Below are 16,959 nucleotides of genomic sequence, written 5' to 3'. Positions count from 1 at the left end.
AAGTTAGTATGGTGGTGGCTTGGTGATGCCCTGGGGCTGCTTTGCATCCTCTGGCACTGGAAACCTGCAGCATGTGGACGGCAAAATGGATTAATTGAAGTATCTAGAAGTCCTAGGAGAAAATGTCACGCTGTCTGTGAGGAAGTGGAAGCTTGGGCGTCATTTGACCTTCCAACAAGACAACGATCCCAAGCATACCTCAAATTCCACCACAGCTTGGTTGCAGAAGAAGTCCTGGAAACTTATACAGTGCATATCATAGTCACCTGACTTGAAAGCCATAGAAAATCTCTGGTGGGATTAAAAGAAGGCGGCTGCAACATGCAAACTCAACAATATTACTGAACTGGAGACCTTTGCTCATGAGCAATGGACTAAGATTCCTTTAGAACACTGCCAGAAGCTGGTGTCTGGCTATGTATCTCATTTGCAACAGGTCATAACAGCAAAAGGGCGCTCTCCTAGGTACTAAAGATGCTTGCCATGAAGGGGTTCAATAATTTTAAGACTGGAGAAGTCGTTATAACTTGCATTTTCATTTGAATTTGGGGAAACCGATTGAAGCATGTGTTAAGCTATTTCAATTGCTTTTGTTTGATTTGTAAATTTTGAACAGCTGAAAATTTGACAATAAATCTGATATTCAATGGGGATTGAATGATTTTGAGCCTTATTGCGAAGTCAGTTTTGCACCAATGTCTTTCAAAGCTTTTGATATTTTATTTTCACTTTTTTTTTTTTTAACATGTTCAGTTCAAATCACTAAATTGTGCTCAGCTATATCTCCTTAGTATAGAGTGTATATGTCTCCGGAGTATTCCTCTAATTTAATCCTTATCGTAAGAGTTTCCCTCTGCTAATATCAATACTGATATTTGCAAAGGAATTTCTAAGCTAAAACAGTAGTGGTCTGTGACTGTCATCTACTGGCTGTTTTGAGATTTCTGTCTTGCTGAAAACCTAGCATGTCGATTACACGGTGATTGATTTTGGGCAGCTAGAATAGCCCAGCATTAATCAAAGTCGGCATGGGAGATTTAATGAAGTTGTTATGGTGCCCAAACTATCCCTTTAAATAATTAGTGCAAACAAGTTGCTTTAAGTCATAATTACGTTTTTTGTTTTTTTTTTAATTCATATTTTGAGTATAATAAATACTATACTTTTTTTCCCGTGTGTTATGGTGCTAAGCATGGCAGTTGTTATTGCCATATCATTGCAATAAATATAAACATTGCTTTCCTATACAATGCTGGTTTTAATTTTATTTTTCATGCGTTTTATTTTAGAAAAAGATGAGCATTTTACCAGCTATGTCAAACCAAGACCAAGGATTTACAAGCCTTGTACAACAGAGAACTAACACTCATTCACCTCCGAAAAAGTACAAGTAAGTATTCTACATAGAATTTCCTTCTCTGACAGTGTTAGTCAGTAACGTTTGAATTCAATTGTTTGGCTATTTTGGCCTAAAATTTTAGATTTCCTTTAAATAGGATAGAAGTAAAAGGCAGTGTGATTTGGGCCCCAATTAGGGACTGTCCCAACTAATTAGGAACAAGTGGAAGATATAGAGCTTGGTTGCTTCATCTAAGTGTTGCTTCTAAGTGTGTGTGTGGTTGGAGATATTCTGGAGAGTTTTACAGAAGCTTCAACTGTCTAAGAGTTGTGCTAAGAGTTCTTTTTTACTGTTACAGGTAAGATTCATCTGTAGGAAAAGGTTACTGACTGCACAAGGTTTGATTTCCTGTTGGTAATTATAAGGCATTTGATTGGATTAGGTAGCTACTTGCTATTGATTGCTATTTAAATGAGCTATTGTTTGCTAATAAGCAGAGGCCTACCCGGGTGTTAAACATTCCTAGTGGTAGGTGATTTTAGGAGTATATAAGGGTAGTTGTCATTAGCTTGGCTAATAGAGCTTGGTTGCTTAATGTGAGTGTTGCTTCTAAGTGTGTGTGTGGTTGGAGATATTCTGGAGATAAACTGGAGGTAATCTGAGGTATTCAGGAGGATAAATAAAAAAAAAAGGTAAAATTTGTTTGATTTAAATTAATCGCCTCATTGGAATGGCAGACTTAGTTCAGTGTAATAGTTGCTTTGCATTTGTTTCACGTTCCACTTTTTGGAGGTTTGGTTGTTGTCTAATCTGTAGACAGTTCTCTATCTTGCGGCAGGAGATTGTATTTTTGAAGTCTGAGATTTGTAAATTATCTGGTAAACAAATTCAGGCTGGAACTGCTGCAAAGCCATTGCCGCAGAGACATACTAGGAATGGCAGATGGATTACTGTAGGATCTGGTAGACTTGGAGTTGTGGATAAAAGGCATATTGCACAGTCTGTTGTTCTACATAATTAATTTTCTGCACTTTCAGAGTGTAGTGGTGTCCTGGAGATAGGCACTGAGGCTAGTGGTGTTGTGCAGAGAGGCACTGAGGCTAGTGGTGTTGTGCAGAGAGGCACTGAGGCTAGTGGTGTTGTGCAGGGAGGCACTGAGGCTAGTGGTGTTGTGCAGAGAGGCACTGAGGCTAGTGGTGTTGTGCAGAGAGGCACTGAGGCTAGTGGTGTTGTGCAGAGAGGCACTGAGGCTAGTGGTGTTGTGCAGAGAGGCACTGAGGCTAGTGGTGTTGTGCAGAGAGGCACTGAGGCTAGTGGTGTTGTGCAGAGAGGCACTGAGGCTAGTGGTGTTGTGCAGAGAGGCACTGAGGCTAGTGGTGTTGTGCAGAGAGGCACTGAGGCTAGTGGTGTTGTGCAGAGAGGCACTGAGGCTAGTGGTGTTGTGCAGAGAGGCACTGAGGCTAGTGGTGTTGTGCAGAGAGGCACTGAGGCTAGTGGTGTTGTGCAGATAGGCACTGAGGCTAGTGGTGTTGTGCAGAGAGGCACTGAGGCTAGTGGTGTTGTGCAGAGAGGCTTGAAGACTATGGTGAGGCCTAATAGAAAGCAGTTGTTGTTGGGGGATTCCATCATAAGAGGTGTGGAGATGGACAATGGTGGTCTTGTGAGGTGTCTTCCCGGAGCTACTGCTCACAGAGACAGGAGACGTATCTGTAATATTGTTAAGCAAGCAAAGCAGGAAGGGGAATTGGATGTACTTGTCCATTTAGGGACAAATGACTTGGCTTGCAATGAGGTTTCAGAGGTTAAGGAAGTTTTTAGTGTTTTTGCCAATGATATACGGCAGGTTGCTTCCACACTGTCATTCTCTGAAGTTCTGCCTGTGCATAACACTCAGAACGACAGGCGGATGCGTATTAGGGACTTTAACTTGTGGCTTGGTGAATGGTGTCGGGAGCAAGGATTTGGCTTTATTGCTCATGGTAGCTCTGTTTGGAATGGAAATAAACTGTACAAAAAAGATGGTTTGCATCTTTCTCAAAAGGGAACAAATGTTCTCAGTGAGCAGTTCAGAGGTTTTGCTAGGATGTTTTTAAACTAGGAGGGGGGGGCAAAAGGGTGATAAAACATCAATCCAATTGTCCCCCAAAACAAGGACAGAAGGTGCCTGTAGCAAGTGTGTTAAAAAATGATAAGCTTAGAGTCATGTCTACAAATGCTCGCAGTTTAGGGAATAAGATCCATGAACTTGTGGCAATAATGGCAACTGATAGTGTAGATTTAGTCGCTGTTACCGAGACATGGTATAATGAGAAAAATGACTGGGACATAGCAATACCAGGGTACTCTTTATATAGAAAAGACAGGGAAGGCAAGAAAGGGGGAGGGGTGGCCCTGTATGTAAAGGATAGCATAAAATCTAGCCTAATAAAGGTTAGTGAGGCGAACATAGAGTCCGTTTGGGTTACGTTAGAATTTGGTAATCACACAGTAACTCGTGTAGGTGTGATTTATAGGCCCCCAGGACAAATTGAAGAGTTAGATAATCTACTAGTTGAAGAAATAGCTAAAATGACAATGAAGGGGGAAGTTATCATCATGGGTGACTTTAATCTTCCTGATGTGAATTGGAAAACAAAAATAGCTACTTGTGCCAGGAGCACACATATTCTAAACTCCTTACTGGGATTGTCTCTAAAACAAGTCGTTGAGGAGCCAACTCGTAAAGAGGCCATACTAGATTTAGTGTTAACAAATGGAGATTTGGTATCAGATATTACTGTAGGTGAAAGTTTAGGATCCAGTGATCATCAGTCAGTGTGGTTTAATATAAGAACAGTGACTGAGTCACACCACACAAAAACAAAAGTTTTAGACTTTAGAAAAACAGACTTTTCTAAAATTAGAATATGTGTAAAGGAGTCATTATCAGACTGGAGCAATTTATATGGAGTCCAAAAGAAATGGGATTATTTAAAAGTTGCACTACTGAAGGCAACAGAAAATTGCATTAGGCTTGTCAGTAAAAGCAAAAAATTCAAGAAACCACTGTGGTACTCCGCAGATGTGGCCAAAATAGTAAAAAACAAAAAGTTAGCATTTAGTAATTATAAAAAAACCCAGAGTGAGGAAGACAGAATGACCTATAAGATTAGGCAGAAAGAGGCTAAGCAAGTTATAAGAGCTTCCAAATCCCACACAGAAGAGAAAATAGCACAGTCAGCAAAAAAGGGGGACAAAACTTTTTTTAGATACATAAATGAGAAAAGAAAAGTAAAACAAGGATTAGTTAGATTAAAAACAAAAGAAGGAAGGTATGTAGATGAGGATAAAGGTCTAGCTGACTGCCTCAATGAATATTTTTGTTCGGTATTTACAGATGAAAATGAAGGAAAGGGACCTCAGTTAAGAAAAAGGATAAATGAGTCATTTATTACACGTGAGTTTACAGAGGAAGAGGTTCTATTTCAACTGTCAAAAGTAAAGACAAATAAGTCAATGGGACCTGATGGAATACACCCAAAGCTATTAAAAGAGCTTAATGGTGTACTAGCAAAACCATTAACAGATTTATTTAACCAATCATTGATAACAGGAGTAGTCCCAGAAGATTGGAAGTTAGCGAATGTTGTGCCCATTCACAAGAAAGGTAATAGGGAGGAGTCGGGCAACTATAGGCCAGTAAGCCTTACTTCAGTAGTGGGGAAAGTGATGGAAACCATGTTAAAGGATAGGATTGTTGAACATCTAAAAACACATGGATTTCAAGACCAGAGACAACATGGGTTTACTTCAGGGAGATCATGCCAAACTAATCTTATTGATTTTTTTGATTGGGTAACTAAAATTATAGATCAGGGTGGTGCAGTAGACATTGCTTACCTAGATTTCAGTAAGGCTTTTGACACTGTTGCACATAGAAGGCTTATCAATAAACTACAATCTTTGAGTTTGGATTCGAATATTGTTGAATGGGTAAGGCAGTGGCTGAGTGACAGGCAACAGAGGGTTGTAGTCAATGGAGTATATTCGAAGCTTGGGCTTGTCACCAGTGGGGTACCTCAGGGATCTGTACTTGGACCCATTCTCTTTAATATTTTTATTAGTGATATTGCAGAAGGTCTTGATGGTAAGGTGTGTCTTTTTGCGGATGATACTAAGATATGTAACAGGGTGGATGTTCCAGGAGGGATAAGCCAAATGGAAAATGATTTAGGTAAACTAGAAAAATGGTCAGAGTTGTGGCAACTGACATTTAATGTGGATAAGTGCAAGATAATGCATCTTGGACGTAAAAACCCAAGGGTAGAGTACAAAATATTTGATAGAGTCCTAACCTCAACATCTGAGGAAAGGGATTTAGGGGTGATTATTTCTGATGACTTAAAGGTAGGCAGACAATGTAATAGAGCAGCAGGAAATGCTAGCAGAATGCTTGGTTGTATAGGGAGAGGTATTAGCAGTAGAAAGAGGGAAGTGCTCATGCCATTGTACAGAACACTGGTGAGACCTCACTTGGAGTACTGTACACAGTACTGGAGACCCTATCTTCAGAAGGATATTGATACCTTAGAGAGAGTTCAAAGAAGGGCTACTAAACTGGTTCATGGATTGCAGGATAAAACTTACCAGGAAAGGTTAAAGGATCTTAACATGTATAGCTTGGAGGAAAGACGAGACAGGGGGGATATGATAGAAACATTTAAATACATAAAGGGAATCAACACAGTAAAGGAGGAGACTATATTTAAAAGAAGAAAAACTACCACAACAAGAGGACATAGTCTTAAATTAGAGGGACAAAGGTTTAAAAATAATATCAGGAAGTATTACTTTACTGAGAGGGTAGTGGATGCATGGAATAGCCTTCCAGCTGAAGTGGTAGAGGTTAACACAGTAAAGGAGTTTAAGCATGCGTGGGATAGGCATAAGGCTATCCTAACTATAAGATAAGGCCAGGGACTAATGAAAGTATTTAGAAAACTGGGCAGACTAGATGGGCCGAATGGTTCTTATCTGCCGTCACATTCTATGTTTCTATGTTTCTAAGATATGGGTGTAGTTGTGCAGGAGAGCTGTGCACCAGTTTTTGTAGCTTTTCATCCTGCTCTCTCCCTGGAAACTGCACATGAGATAAATAGGAAGTGCTGGGATAAGACTTCACAGCACCCACACATACCTCCCAACATTTCAGTTGGGCACTTTACTTTAATTTTATGGCTGTTGATATTGGTGTGAGCAGGAGTGGGGCTGTTCTGAGAAATGTTAGGTAACTTACTAATAACAATTTATGCAAATAAAATGTAATTTCGAACAAGAACAATTTAATTTAAAAAGACTGATTTCTAGTCTCATTTATTTTAGTGTAAATATACAATACTGTGAATATTATTAGTGTGGAGCTCTTTTTGTTATACACTCAGAAACACCAACAATATGGAGCACCTAGAAAAAAGGGACATTAGGATATAAGCGCTGCACAATTAGTTGGCGCCATACAAATACAAATAATAATAAAAGAGGGACAGAGGGATTTGGGCCCAAAATAGTCTGTCCCTCATACGTAGGTACACCTGGGAGGTATGTCTACTGCCTGTCTTAATGTTACAATGCTGTGGCCCATATTAGCTGTCCCTAGTAACGACAATCTGTGGTTAACACTCTACTCTATCTGAGATTTATCGTCGACAACTGCTCGATTGCTGTCATGCCCGTGGTGCTCCATGCAATGGGCCAGAGCCTCACTTATGCAACGTACGGACATGTGTTGTAGTGGCAAAGGCTAGGTATTGCTTAGTTAGATGTACTCACTATTTGACTAAAAGAATAGTATATAATTATACTGCGTTCTGCTTACATTTCTTGGAGCTTTCCCTTATTATTCCTATTTTGTTTTTTTGTGTACATACATTTGTGTAAAATAAATTTACTGAAGTGTGATCAAGTTGCCAGTGTAACGCCCCCATTTTCTCTTCTGTCTTAATTGCCACATTAAAGCTATAAAACAAATGGTATGTATATATTGGATACTTACAGATGTGCACATTTTAGGTAACACTTCACTGTCTGGCTTGTGGTTTTATTACAATGCTATTTTGCTATGGTTTCATTGTTCTCATTAAAGTTGAATAATCACGAAAACAAAATGTAGATACCCAATAAAGATCATTTCTATACCTCTGTTAACTGCTTTACAGTAATAGTTACAAACCCTGCTTTTCCGTATTATATATCCATTCCTGCATTTTACCCCATGCTCCGAAAGTTCTTCCTTCTTGGGGGGCATTGTTTGCAACCATCAAGGGTAACAGTGCTTTATAGAAGCAGTCCTGCAGATGTGTCTGTTTTTAATTTCTTCCCCATGCCCCCTCCAACTCATGTGATGCTAAATATCAGAACACCATTTATTTATACAAATGGGAGTATACTAATTCTAATACATACATTTGATGGAGATGTAATATAACAGAACTAAAGCTGTTTAGGCTAAAAGGGCTGATTCAGAAAAATTCTCCGATTTGGCTATAGTTGGCTGTATTAGATTGAATTTTACATTTCAGTTTTCAATTTATTACAGTACGATGTTTAGGTAATATCCCTCAAAGTGTAATGCAGGTGTCTAATTTATCTAGCATGTGTAAAGTGTAAAATAAAGCCTTCCAGCATTGGGGTCTGGTGTTTGTTAGTTACATAATTAGACTCTATAAATAGTACAAATAAAATAATTTGTAATAATGATTTTGCCATTTTGTTAATGCTTTTAGATGGTGAAGTTAATAATGTGTGGCAGTTTGTGCAGGAAGAGTACATTTTGCCTATTTCTGCAGCTGTTACAGAAGAATAACAGTGTCAAACACTGAACTCATACATGTATCGTTTTTCATACCTTCTGAAAATAATGCATTTTTAAGCACTATTTTTTCTTTATAATTGAAAACCTGATTGTGGCTTTTCACATGCATTTCCTCATGATTTTATTTTGGATTTACCTGATCAGGGACAAAGATGTCCAAGGTTCCCAGCGAATTATGAATATCAAGGAGCTGTCCAAAGAAGAGACTGCTATGTAAGTTCATACTAACACCACAATTTAATTGCTTCATTTTTGCAAAATAGTCCTGAATAATTTAAAGTGTATTTTAATCTATATTTTCAAAGTTAATCTCAATGTTCAGGTATCATTAATAAAGGGGTCAAACAATAAAAACATTGCAGTATGCGTGCATTTCAAGGGCATGATGGGGTTACTAGAGTCTCAGCACTGCTTAGGTTTGCCAAACAATATTTATTGTATTTTTGATTTTGATTCTATATATTTTGGAGCTGCTGTTTTTATATCAACGCACTAACGTTGCTGTTTTCACAAGCATGAATTGTGAGCCGGGCTATTGTTTTGCAGATGCTTTTCAAAGATGCATAGATAGACAGTATCTGTTTTTTTTTATTTGTATTCATTATGAAACATGTTTTCATTAAATGTGCTATTTATAATGCATTTTTAAGAAATATATATTTTATATGTAATCATAAGGTTTCTTTAGATTGTCCAATTTCTGTAAATAAGCCACGTGCATTTTTATAATTGTACATCTTCCTCTACGGCACATATTTTATTGTCTTATGAATGATGTGAGGTGTTATTTGCCAGTTTATTGTAATCACACGCTCTGGTCAAATTTAAAAAAAAAAAACAGAATTGAGACATTACCCTGCACACACAGTTAGCTTAGAGATTTAATATTTCTTCATATAAAAAGGTTTAAAAAGTTCTAATGAAGTCCTGCACATTATGTACAACTTCACTTTCTAAACTCTGTAAAAGAAACTTTCATATTTAATGGGAAATCATGAATTATTCCATTTATTATCCTTATCCTCCTTTCAAAGACATGATCTGGATAAAAGGCGGGGTGAATAATTTAAAAAAAAAAAAATGAAATGCATTTTTAATGTGAAGGTGCAAACTACAGATTTCTCATGACTATTAGCAAGTGCAGAGGAAACAGAATTTTACTTGCAAAACCTCATCAAACCTTAAATTACATGACATACTTCTGTTATAAAACACAGAAGAAAGAAAAGTTTTTCTGCAAGTTGTTTTTATTAATTCAGTCCAGTTTAAAAGTTTGGATTTCATGCAATGCAAGATTTGTCCAACAAGACATGTTTTTACAAAACACCAAGTTGTGTTTTTCGAAGTCAGGATGCTTGTTATCTATAAAGGGAAGTGGCTTCTAAGTGATATTTAACATATACATATTATACATTACTGCTGTTCTTTAATATTAAAATATTGTTGCATAATTCAGAAAAATTGGGATAGACCAGCATATAGCTAGCTTTTTGCATTAGATAAAACTTTGCTTAACTATGACAAATGATAAATTGTTTATACATATGGTTGCAATAAAGAAACGTTCCATGGTTTTGACACAGTTATATAAAATTAAAAACATTTGTATATAATTTGAGCTGAAGGTTTATCTAATTAAAGGGAATATATCAATTAAAGCAATGTATAATGACTGATTACTCTGTCACATATATGGCACAACTGATTTTAGCAGGCACATCAGTCTCAATGACTTTTGCTCACAATGTGATCTTATATTTTACTAGTAATTCCCTGTGTATTTATCTAGGGTAGGATTTGAAAGGCAAGCTATCTTCTTTGAGTTGGTGACATCTCTGTTCTAATTATGGGGGTGAGATTATGCACTGCTGGGTACTCACATCAACAAATTTGCAGCAGACTACCTAGGCATCTTTCCAGGAACGCCGTGAACATGTATGCGCCGTTCACAAACATGTGCAACATTATACAATACAACTAATTATTTTTTATGCCTGCATATGGCTTGTGTTGCTTAAATATAATGTAAATAAAAAAACAAAACAAAAAAACAATACATTGAAAAATTAGCACCACAGTTTTAAGTATTAAAAAATCTCAGACATTAGTGCCTTTTTGTAAATTGAAAAACAGAGTACAGATATAGCAATATGTTTTTGTGTGACTGTATTGTATAGTTGTTTTGTTGAACTTGTTAAATGGAATTTCCTGCAATTTGTGTATTCTTCCAAGAATTTAAAATATATTGTTTTGGTTTACCTTTGCACTAAGAATCATAGCACACTTGAGTGATGTAAAACACTTCTACAAGACTTCTGCATAACTTCCCCTACACTTTACGTCATATTGTACATCTAATTAGTTAAAGGGATACTGTAGACCTTATTTGTATTCCTACAGTATCCCTTACAAAGCTGTTTTCCTGGCACTACCGATCCCTCTTCCTTCCCCTCTCCATCGTGCCACTCCTCGGTAAATAAAGGTACAAAAAATGTACTTACCTGATCCCAGCACCGATGTCCTTCAGCTCTGGGTCGAAGCTCCGCCTCCTGCGACAAGCTGCAAACGCATTAGTCCTCCCCATAGGAAAGCATTGAATTAATGCTTTCCTATGCGGGAAAAATCTGACGCTGGAGGTCCTCTAGCAGAGAGTGAGGACGTCCAGCATCCAATAATGGACCCAAAGTCCGTTAGGATTCCGGAAGTGCCCCCAGTGGCTGTCTGGTAGACAGCCACTGTGGGCAGACTTAGAGCTGCAATGTAAACATTGCAGTTCTCTGGAAGTGGAATGTTTACCATTGCAGCACTGGGTGCAAAAGGGACATAGCACCCAGACCACTTCAATAAACTGAAGTGTTGTGGGTGCCTACAGTGTCCATTTAATGGTTTGAGGGACACAATTTGCAAACACATACAGTGTTATTTCCTAACTTGTGAAGTTAACATGTTAAAAAAAATTCCAAGTCATCAATGTTTTCAGTTAAACTAATCTGGCCTAAGAAAATAATTTCACTTAGCATTCCCAACATTTAACATTTTAGTGAATAGCCCCGTCAAATGAAAGTACTCAAAAAACCTAGTGTGATAGTTCAGAGCATGTGCAGCTTACACAGTATACTAATACATGATACATATGTTGAGGCTAGTCACAGCAATGTGATTTTGTGTTGTTCATACAGTCTACACGCTACAGGGCTTCCAGGTTGTCAGGAGCTTTTATGTATATGTGCATATCAATAACTATATATAATCAAGGCATTATTCACTTTGGAGGGTTAACATGTGGATCGTTTCCACAATAATCAGTTGCATAATACTGTTTGGATTCTCTGTTTGGATTTGGAATTTGGATTCTCTCTTGGCATTCATATAAAACGAATAAGTAAATATGGCTAGATATGTACATATCTCTCTCGTAAATATGATATTTATAGGCTGCCAGTGAAGGTAAAAAAGTTAATGAACATTGGAATTGTCATTTCTTTGAAGTGTGGCTTTCTCCAAAAATGGTTGTGAGCCACTGATATAGAATCACATTGTCGCATTAGATTATCTACCTTATCTCTGACAAAATTCCATTTCTGTCAAAAAGTGAGACCACTTATATCTAGCGGAGGGCAACATACAACATAGGCTTCGATTTAACATTGTTGGATAAGCTTTTCAAATGATTTAATATTTTTGGATACAGTTTTAAAATTACATTTTTAAAAAATATTAAAATGTCAAAAAAGATATCACATATATAGAAATAATATATCAGTATAACAAAAAAATCTAAATATTACAAAATTAAAAAAAATCATAATAAATTATTAAAAATGCATTCAAAAATATGAAACCATTGGAAAAGTTTATAAAACAAATAGAGGCCATATAATGTGTAATATATTTGTGTTTTACGTAATGCTATACTACTTTTAAATGTAGTGTAAAAGTATATTTGCTAAACATAACAAAATTACCAATTTAAAAAAATGCTAAACAGTGAGCTAGTATATTGGTAATAGTTCAAATTGACTAATTTTAGAGATGTTGGGCCCAGGAGTTCAGTTTACAACCAAAATCCAGTGAAGGCGTGCAGTAGAATGTAAAATAACTAAAATTCCGTTTTATTTTAAATTAAGTTTAAACAAATCATATACTATAACATACGCATATGTGGTTTCCTTCCACTTGATTGCCCATGAACAAACATTGTATCATGTTATAGCTGATTAGTTTGAATAATTCTTTGTATAGTATTATAGTTGCATTTGCATGTTATAAAGATGCCATGCATGTTTGATTTTAGTTAAAGTGGTTGTATGGATTATTGAATAGATTTACATAAATGTACTCTATAGAAAAATATCTAGTGTTTTTTTTTTTCACATTGTTATTGCTTATTTATAGATGTGTGTTTTTTGTCCCAGTGGTCATCAATTACTACTTCTGTGTGTATTCTGATTCTGGATTTTGCAGAGACCAGTCAAAATACAGTGTTATCTGCAAATATTTTTTTTTTTGTTTTGTATGTTGTGGCTTACTTTAACTGCAAAAATTCTTCCTGTTAAAAACAGGCACAACTCGTTTTACTTACATAGCTAAACATTGCCAGTGTACTGTCTACTCTAGGTCCTCGTTTATTATGCCTAGCTGTTTTTCTTTTTTTCTCCGAAAAGCTTTGATAACTTATTTAATTTCTGCAATGTGCCTAGATTTATTAAGGGTTGTTCGGGACAAAGGACTAAACCAAAAGCTCTGAAATGTAACTTAGCAAAATAGTTAAGCATCCATTGCAGATTTCCATGACTTATTTCTTAATTCTCAACTTTTCATAAAACGTAAGCTTTCTTCTTCATATGATACAAATTAGCCCAGTAAGTGTATTCCATATCAAACTATGTAAGATAAAATGTTCAGTGCACTTCTGTGTGTATTCTGATTCTGGATTTTGCAGAGACCAGTCAAAATACAGTGTTATCTGCAAATATTTATTTTTTGTTTTGTATGTTGTGGCTTACTTTAACTGCAAAAATTCTTCCTGTTAAAAACAGGCACAACTCGTTTTACTTACCGTATTTTTCGCTCCATAAGACGCACCTCACCATAAGACGCACCTAGTTTTTAGAGGAAGAAACCCAGAAAAAAAATATTCTGAACAAACTGTCCCATAGTGTTTCTTACTATGGGACAGTTTGTACAGAATATTTTTTTTCTCCCCTGTCCCATAGTGTCCCCCCCTCCCATAGTCTTCTCCTCTCTCCCATAGTCTTCACTCACCCCCTCCCCATAGTCTTCACCCACCCCCTCCCCATAGTCTTCACCCACCCCCTCCCCATAGTCTTCACCCACCCCCTCCCCATAGTCTTCACCCACCCCCTCCCCATAGTCTTCACCCACCCCCTCCCCATAGACTTCATCCACCCCCTCCCCATAGACTTCATCCACCCCTCCCCATAGACTTCACCCACCCCCTCCCCATAGACTTCACCCACCCCCTCCCCATAGACTTCACCCACCCCCTCCCCATAGACTTCACCCACCCCCTCCCCATAGTCTTCACCCACCCCCTCCCCATAGTCTTCATCCCCCCCTTCCCATAGACTTCATCCCCCCCTTCCCATAGACTTCATCCACCCCCCCTTCCCATAGACTTCATCCCCCCCCTCCCCATAGACTTCATCCCCCCCTCCCCATAGACTTCATCCCCCCCCTCCCCATAGACTTCATCCCCCCCCTCCCCATAGTCTTCACCCACCCCCTCCCCATAGTCTTCACCCACCCCCTCCCCATAGTCTTCACCCACCCCCTCCCCATAGTCTTCACCCACCCCCTCCCCATAGTCTTCACCCACCCCCTCCCCATAGACTTCACCCACCCCCTCCCCATAGACTTCATCCACCCCTCCCCATAGACTTCACCCACCCCCTCCCCATAGACTTCACCCACCCCCTCCCCATAGTCTTCACCCACCCCCTCCCCATAGTCTTCACCCACCCCCTCCCCATAGTCTTCACCCACCCCCTCCCCATAGTCTTCATCCCCCCCCTTCCCATAGACTTCATCCCCCCCCCTTCCCATAGACTTCATCCCCCCCCTTCCCATAGACTTCATCCCCCCCTCCCCATAGACTTCATCCCCCCCCTCCCCATAGACTTCATCCCCCCTCCCCATAGACTTCATCCCCCCCTCCCCATAGACTTCATCCCCCCTCCCCATAGACTTCATCCCCCCTCCCCATAGACTTCATTCCCCCTCCCCATAGACTTCATCCCCCCCCCTCCCCATAGACTTCATCCCCCCCTCCCCATAGACTTCATCCCCCCCCTCCCCATAGACTTCATCCCCCCCTCCCCATAGACTTCATCCCCCCCTCCCCATAGACTTCATCCCCCCCTCCCCATAGACTTCATCCCCCCCCTCCCCATAGACTTCATCCCCCGCCCCTCCCCATAGACTTCATCCCCCCCCTCCCCATAGACTTCATCCCCCCCCTCCCCATAGACTTCATCCCCCCCCTCCCCATAGACTTCATCCCCCCCTCCCCATAGACTTCATCCCCCCCCCATAGACTTCATCCCCCCCCCAATAGACTTCATCCCCCCCCATAGACTTCATCCCCCCCCTCCCCATAGACTTCATCCCCCCCCTCCCCATAGACTTCATCCCCCCCCCTTACTGTCCCCCTCCCCTTACTGTCCCCCTCCCCTTGTCCCATAATTACTTACCTGTCTTGTAGCGTTGGCCGGCAGCACAGGGCGCACCGCGGTAGTGGAACTTGAATTTCATGTTCCGGTTTCCGGCGGGACTGAAAGGAAGTGCGCACTCAGCTTGTGCACACTTCCTTTCAGTCCCGCAGGAAACCGGAACATGAAATTCAAGTTCCACTACCGCGGTGCGCCCTGTGCTGCCGGCCAACGCTGCAAGACAGGTAAGTAAAGCTTCATATTCGCTCCATAAGACGCACAGACATTTCCCCTCACTTTTGAGGGGGAAAAAAGTGCGTCTTATGGAGCGAAAAATACGTACATAGCTAAACATTGCCAGTGTACTGTCTACTCTAGGTCCTCGTTTATTATACCTAGCTGGTTTTCTTTTTTTCTCCGAAAAGCTTTGATAACTTATTTAATTTCTGCAATGTGCCTAGATTTATTAAGGGTTGTTCGGGACAAAGGACTAAACCAAAAGCTCTGAAATGTAACTTAGCAAAATAGTTAAGCATCCATTGCAGATTTCCATGACTTATTTCTTAATTCTCAACTTTTCATAAAACGTAAGCTTTCTTCTTCATATGATACAAATTAGCCCAGTAAGTGTATTCCATATCAAACTATGTAAGATAAAATGTTCAGTGCACATCCACCATATTCTTTAACCCCTTAAGGACCAAACTTCTGGAATAAAAGGGGATCATGACATGTCACACATGTCATGTGTCCTTAAGGGGTTAAGATGCAAGTTGGACAATTATTTCAGTAAAGTTTTCAGTAAAATTCTCTTTCAAGATCTGTCACGCTTGTCACTAACCTATAAAGATTAGATCAATACATTCAACATTATATTTTGATCATAGTGTGGAGCATGCAGTGTATTTCCCACCATGTAGCAATATTGGTTGATATCATTACACCACTACACCTTCTTGTCTGTATTATTTAGTATATATTATAAATACCTGAAGTTTCTTGTTTTTAAGTGCTTGTTAATTACATTTGAAATCTAGATGGCTTGATAGGATATAATTATTGATATTTCGAGAGATTTGTAAGATCACGCAAAAAGCACAAGTGTTTTTTCATAATTTTCAACTCATGGCAGGCAGCATTCCATGTACACACCACCACCAACACTATTTCAGCTAATCAATACATTGTTTAAGGTGCACTAAAGTAACCCATACTATTTAATCTCCATGAAGTGGTCTGAGTGCACTGGTCCTGTCATTTTTAACATGCAATGTAAAACATTGCAGTTTTGTAGAAACCCCAATGTTTAGAAGGTTAAACCCCTCTAGTGGTTGTCATCCAGGCAGTCAAACTGTCACAAGGTTGCAGCTCCTAGGAAAGTATTGAATGAAATGCTTACCTATGGACCATGCCGTGCATGCATATGTGTTTTCATTGGTCCTCTGAGGACATTGGTCCCCAAAAGTCATCTGCTACTCAAGCCAATGTTCCATCCAAAGATTAAACCACAACTAAGGTACTGTAGTGTTTGGAATACAGGTTTGCTATAGTAATCCTTTAAGTTGAACCAAGTGTGCTGGTGGTAAAATCTAACAACCTACATGGAATGAATTTATAGTAAAAATAGATGAAATGGTGAGGTCACCTTGTGGAGATATTTGTTCATGGCTAAACTAGTGGCAAATATAATGACAGAGAGTCAACTGATCACTCAAAACCACAGAAAAGCTAATGTAAATATCTGCTTAGGAACTTCTGTCTATCCGGCATTAGTATTAGAAGTGGGGAGCAGCACCCAGCAAACCCTAGATTAGAAGTCAAACCATTAAAGTTTGGCTACTTACAATTGGGGATGCCATGGCACCCCTAGCACCTGAAAATCTACAGTAGAGGATACAGTGCTTGGAGTGTTCCTTTAAGAAAACCATTCTTGCTGAAAAATTGTCTTGTGGAACCTTGGTTAGTGACAGCATTATTTCACTATAAGAGATTTTAATATAACCACATTGACGACTTCCTTCAGTTTTCTGTCAAACACAGAGGGCTGGAAAAAATGTTATGAAATAAATATTTATAGGGGATTGAATTGAATGCTGAGA

The 16,959-nt window shown here is 39.0% G+C and overlaps 1 protein-coding gene across 1 annotated transcript in view; it reads left to right on the top strand.

Annotated features, from left to right (window-relative positions):
* Positions 1-16,959, top strand: part of TTC29 (tetratricopeptide repeat domain 29) — a 353,701-nt gene that overhangs the window by 9,876 nt on the left and 326,866 nt on the right. The window contains exons 2-3 of the mRNA XM_063460092.1: positions 1,290-1,390; positions 8,334-8,402. Of these exons, the coding sequence (XP_063316162.1) occupies positions 1,296-1,390; positions 8,334-8,402 (164 nt within the window). The 5' untranslated portion in view covers positions 1,290-1,295. The remainder of the gene's footprint in view (positions 1-1,289; positions 1,391-8,333; positions 8,403-16,959) is intronic.

The sequence above is a fragment of the Pelobates fuscus genome, chromosome 6 (assembly GCF_036172605.1).
Source record: "Pelobates fuscus isolate aPelFus1 chromosome 6, aPelFus1.pri, whole genome shotgun sequence".
Classification (NCBI taxonomy): domain Eukaryota; kingdom Metazoa; phylum Chordata; class Amphibia; order Anura; family Pelobatidae; genus Pelobates; species Pelobates fuscus.
The sequence above is the reverse complement of the archived record's forward strand: the minus strand, read 5'-3'. Positions and strand labels throughout refer to the sequence as shown.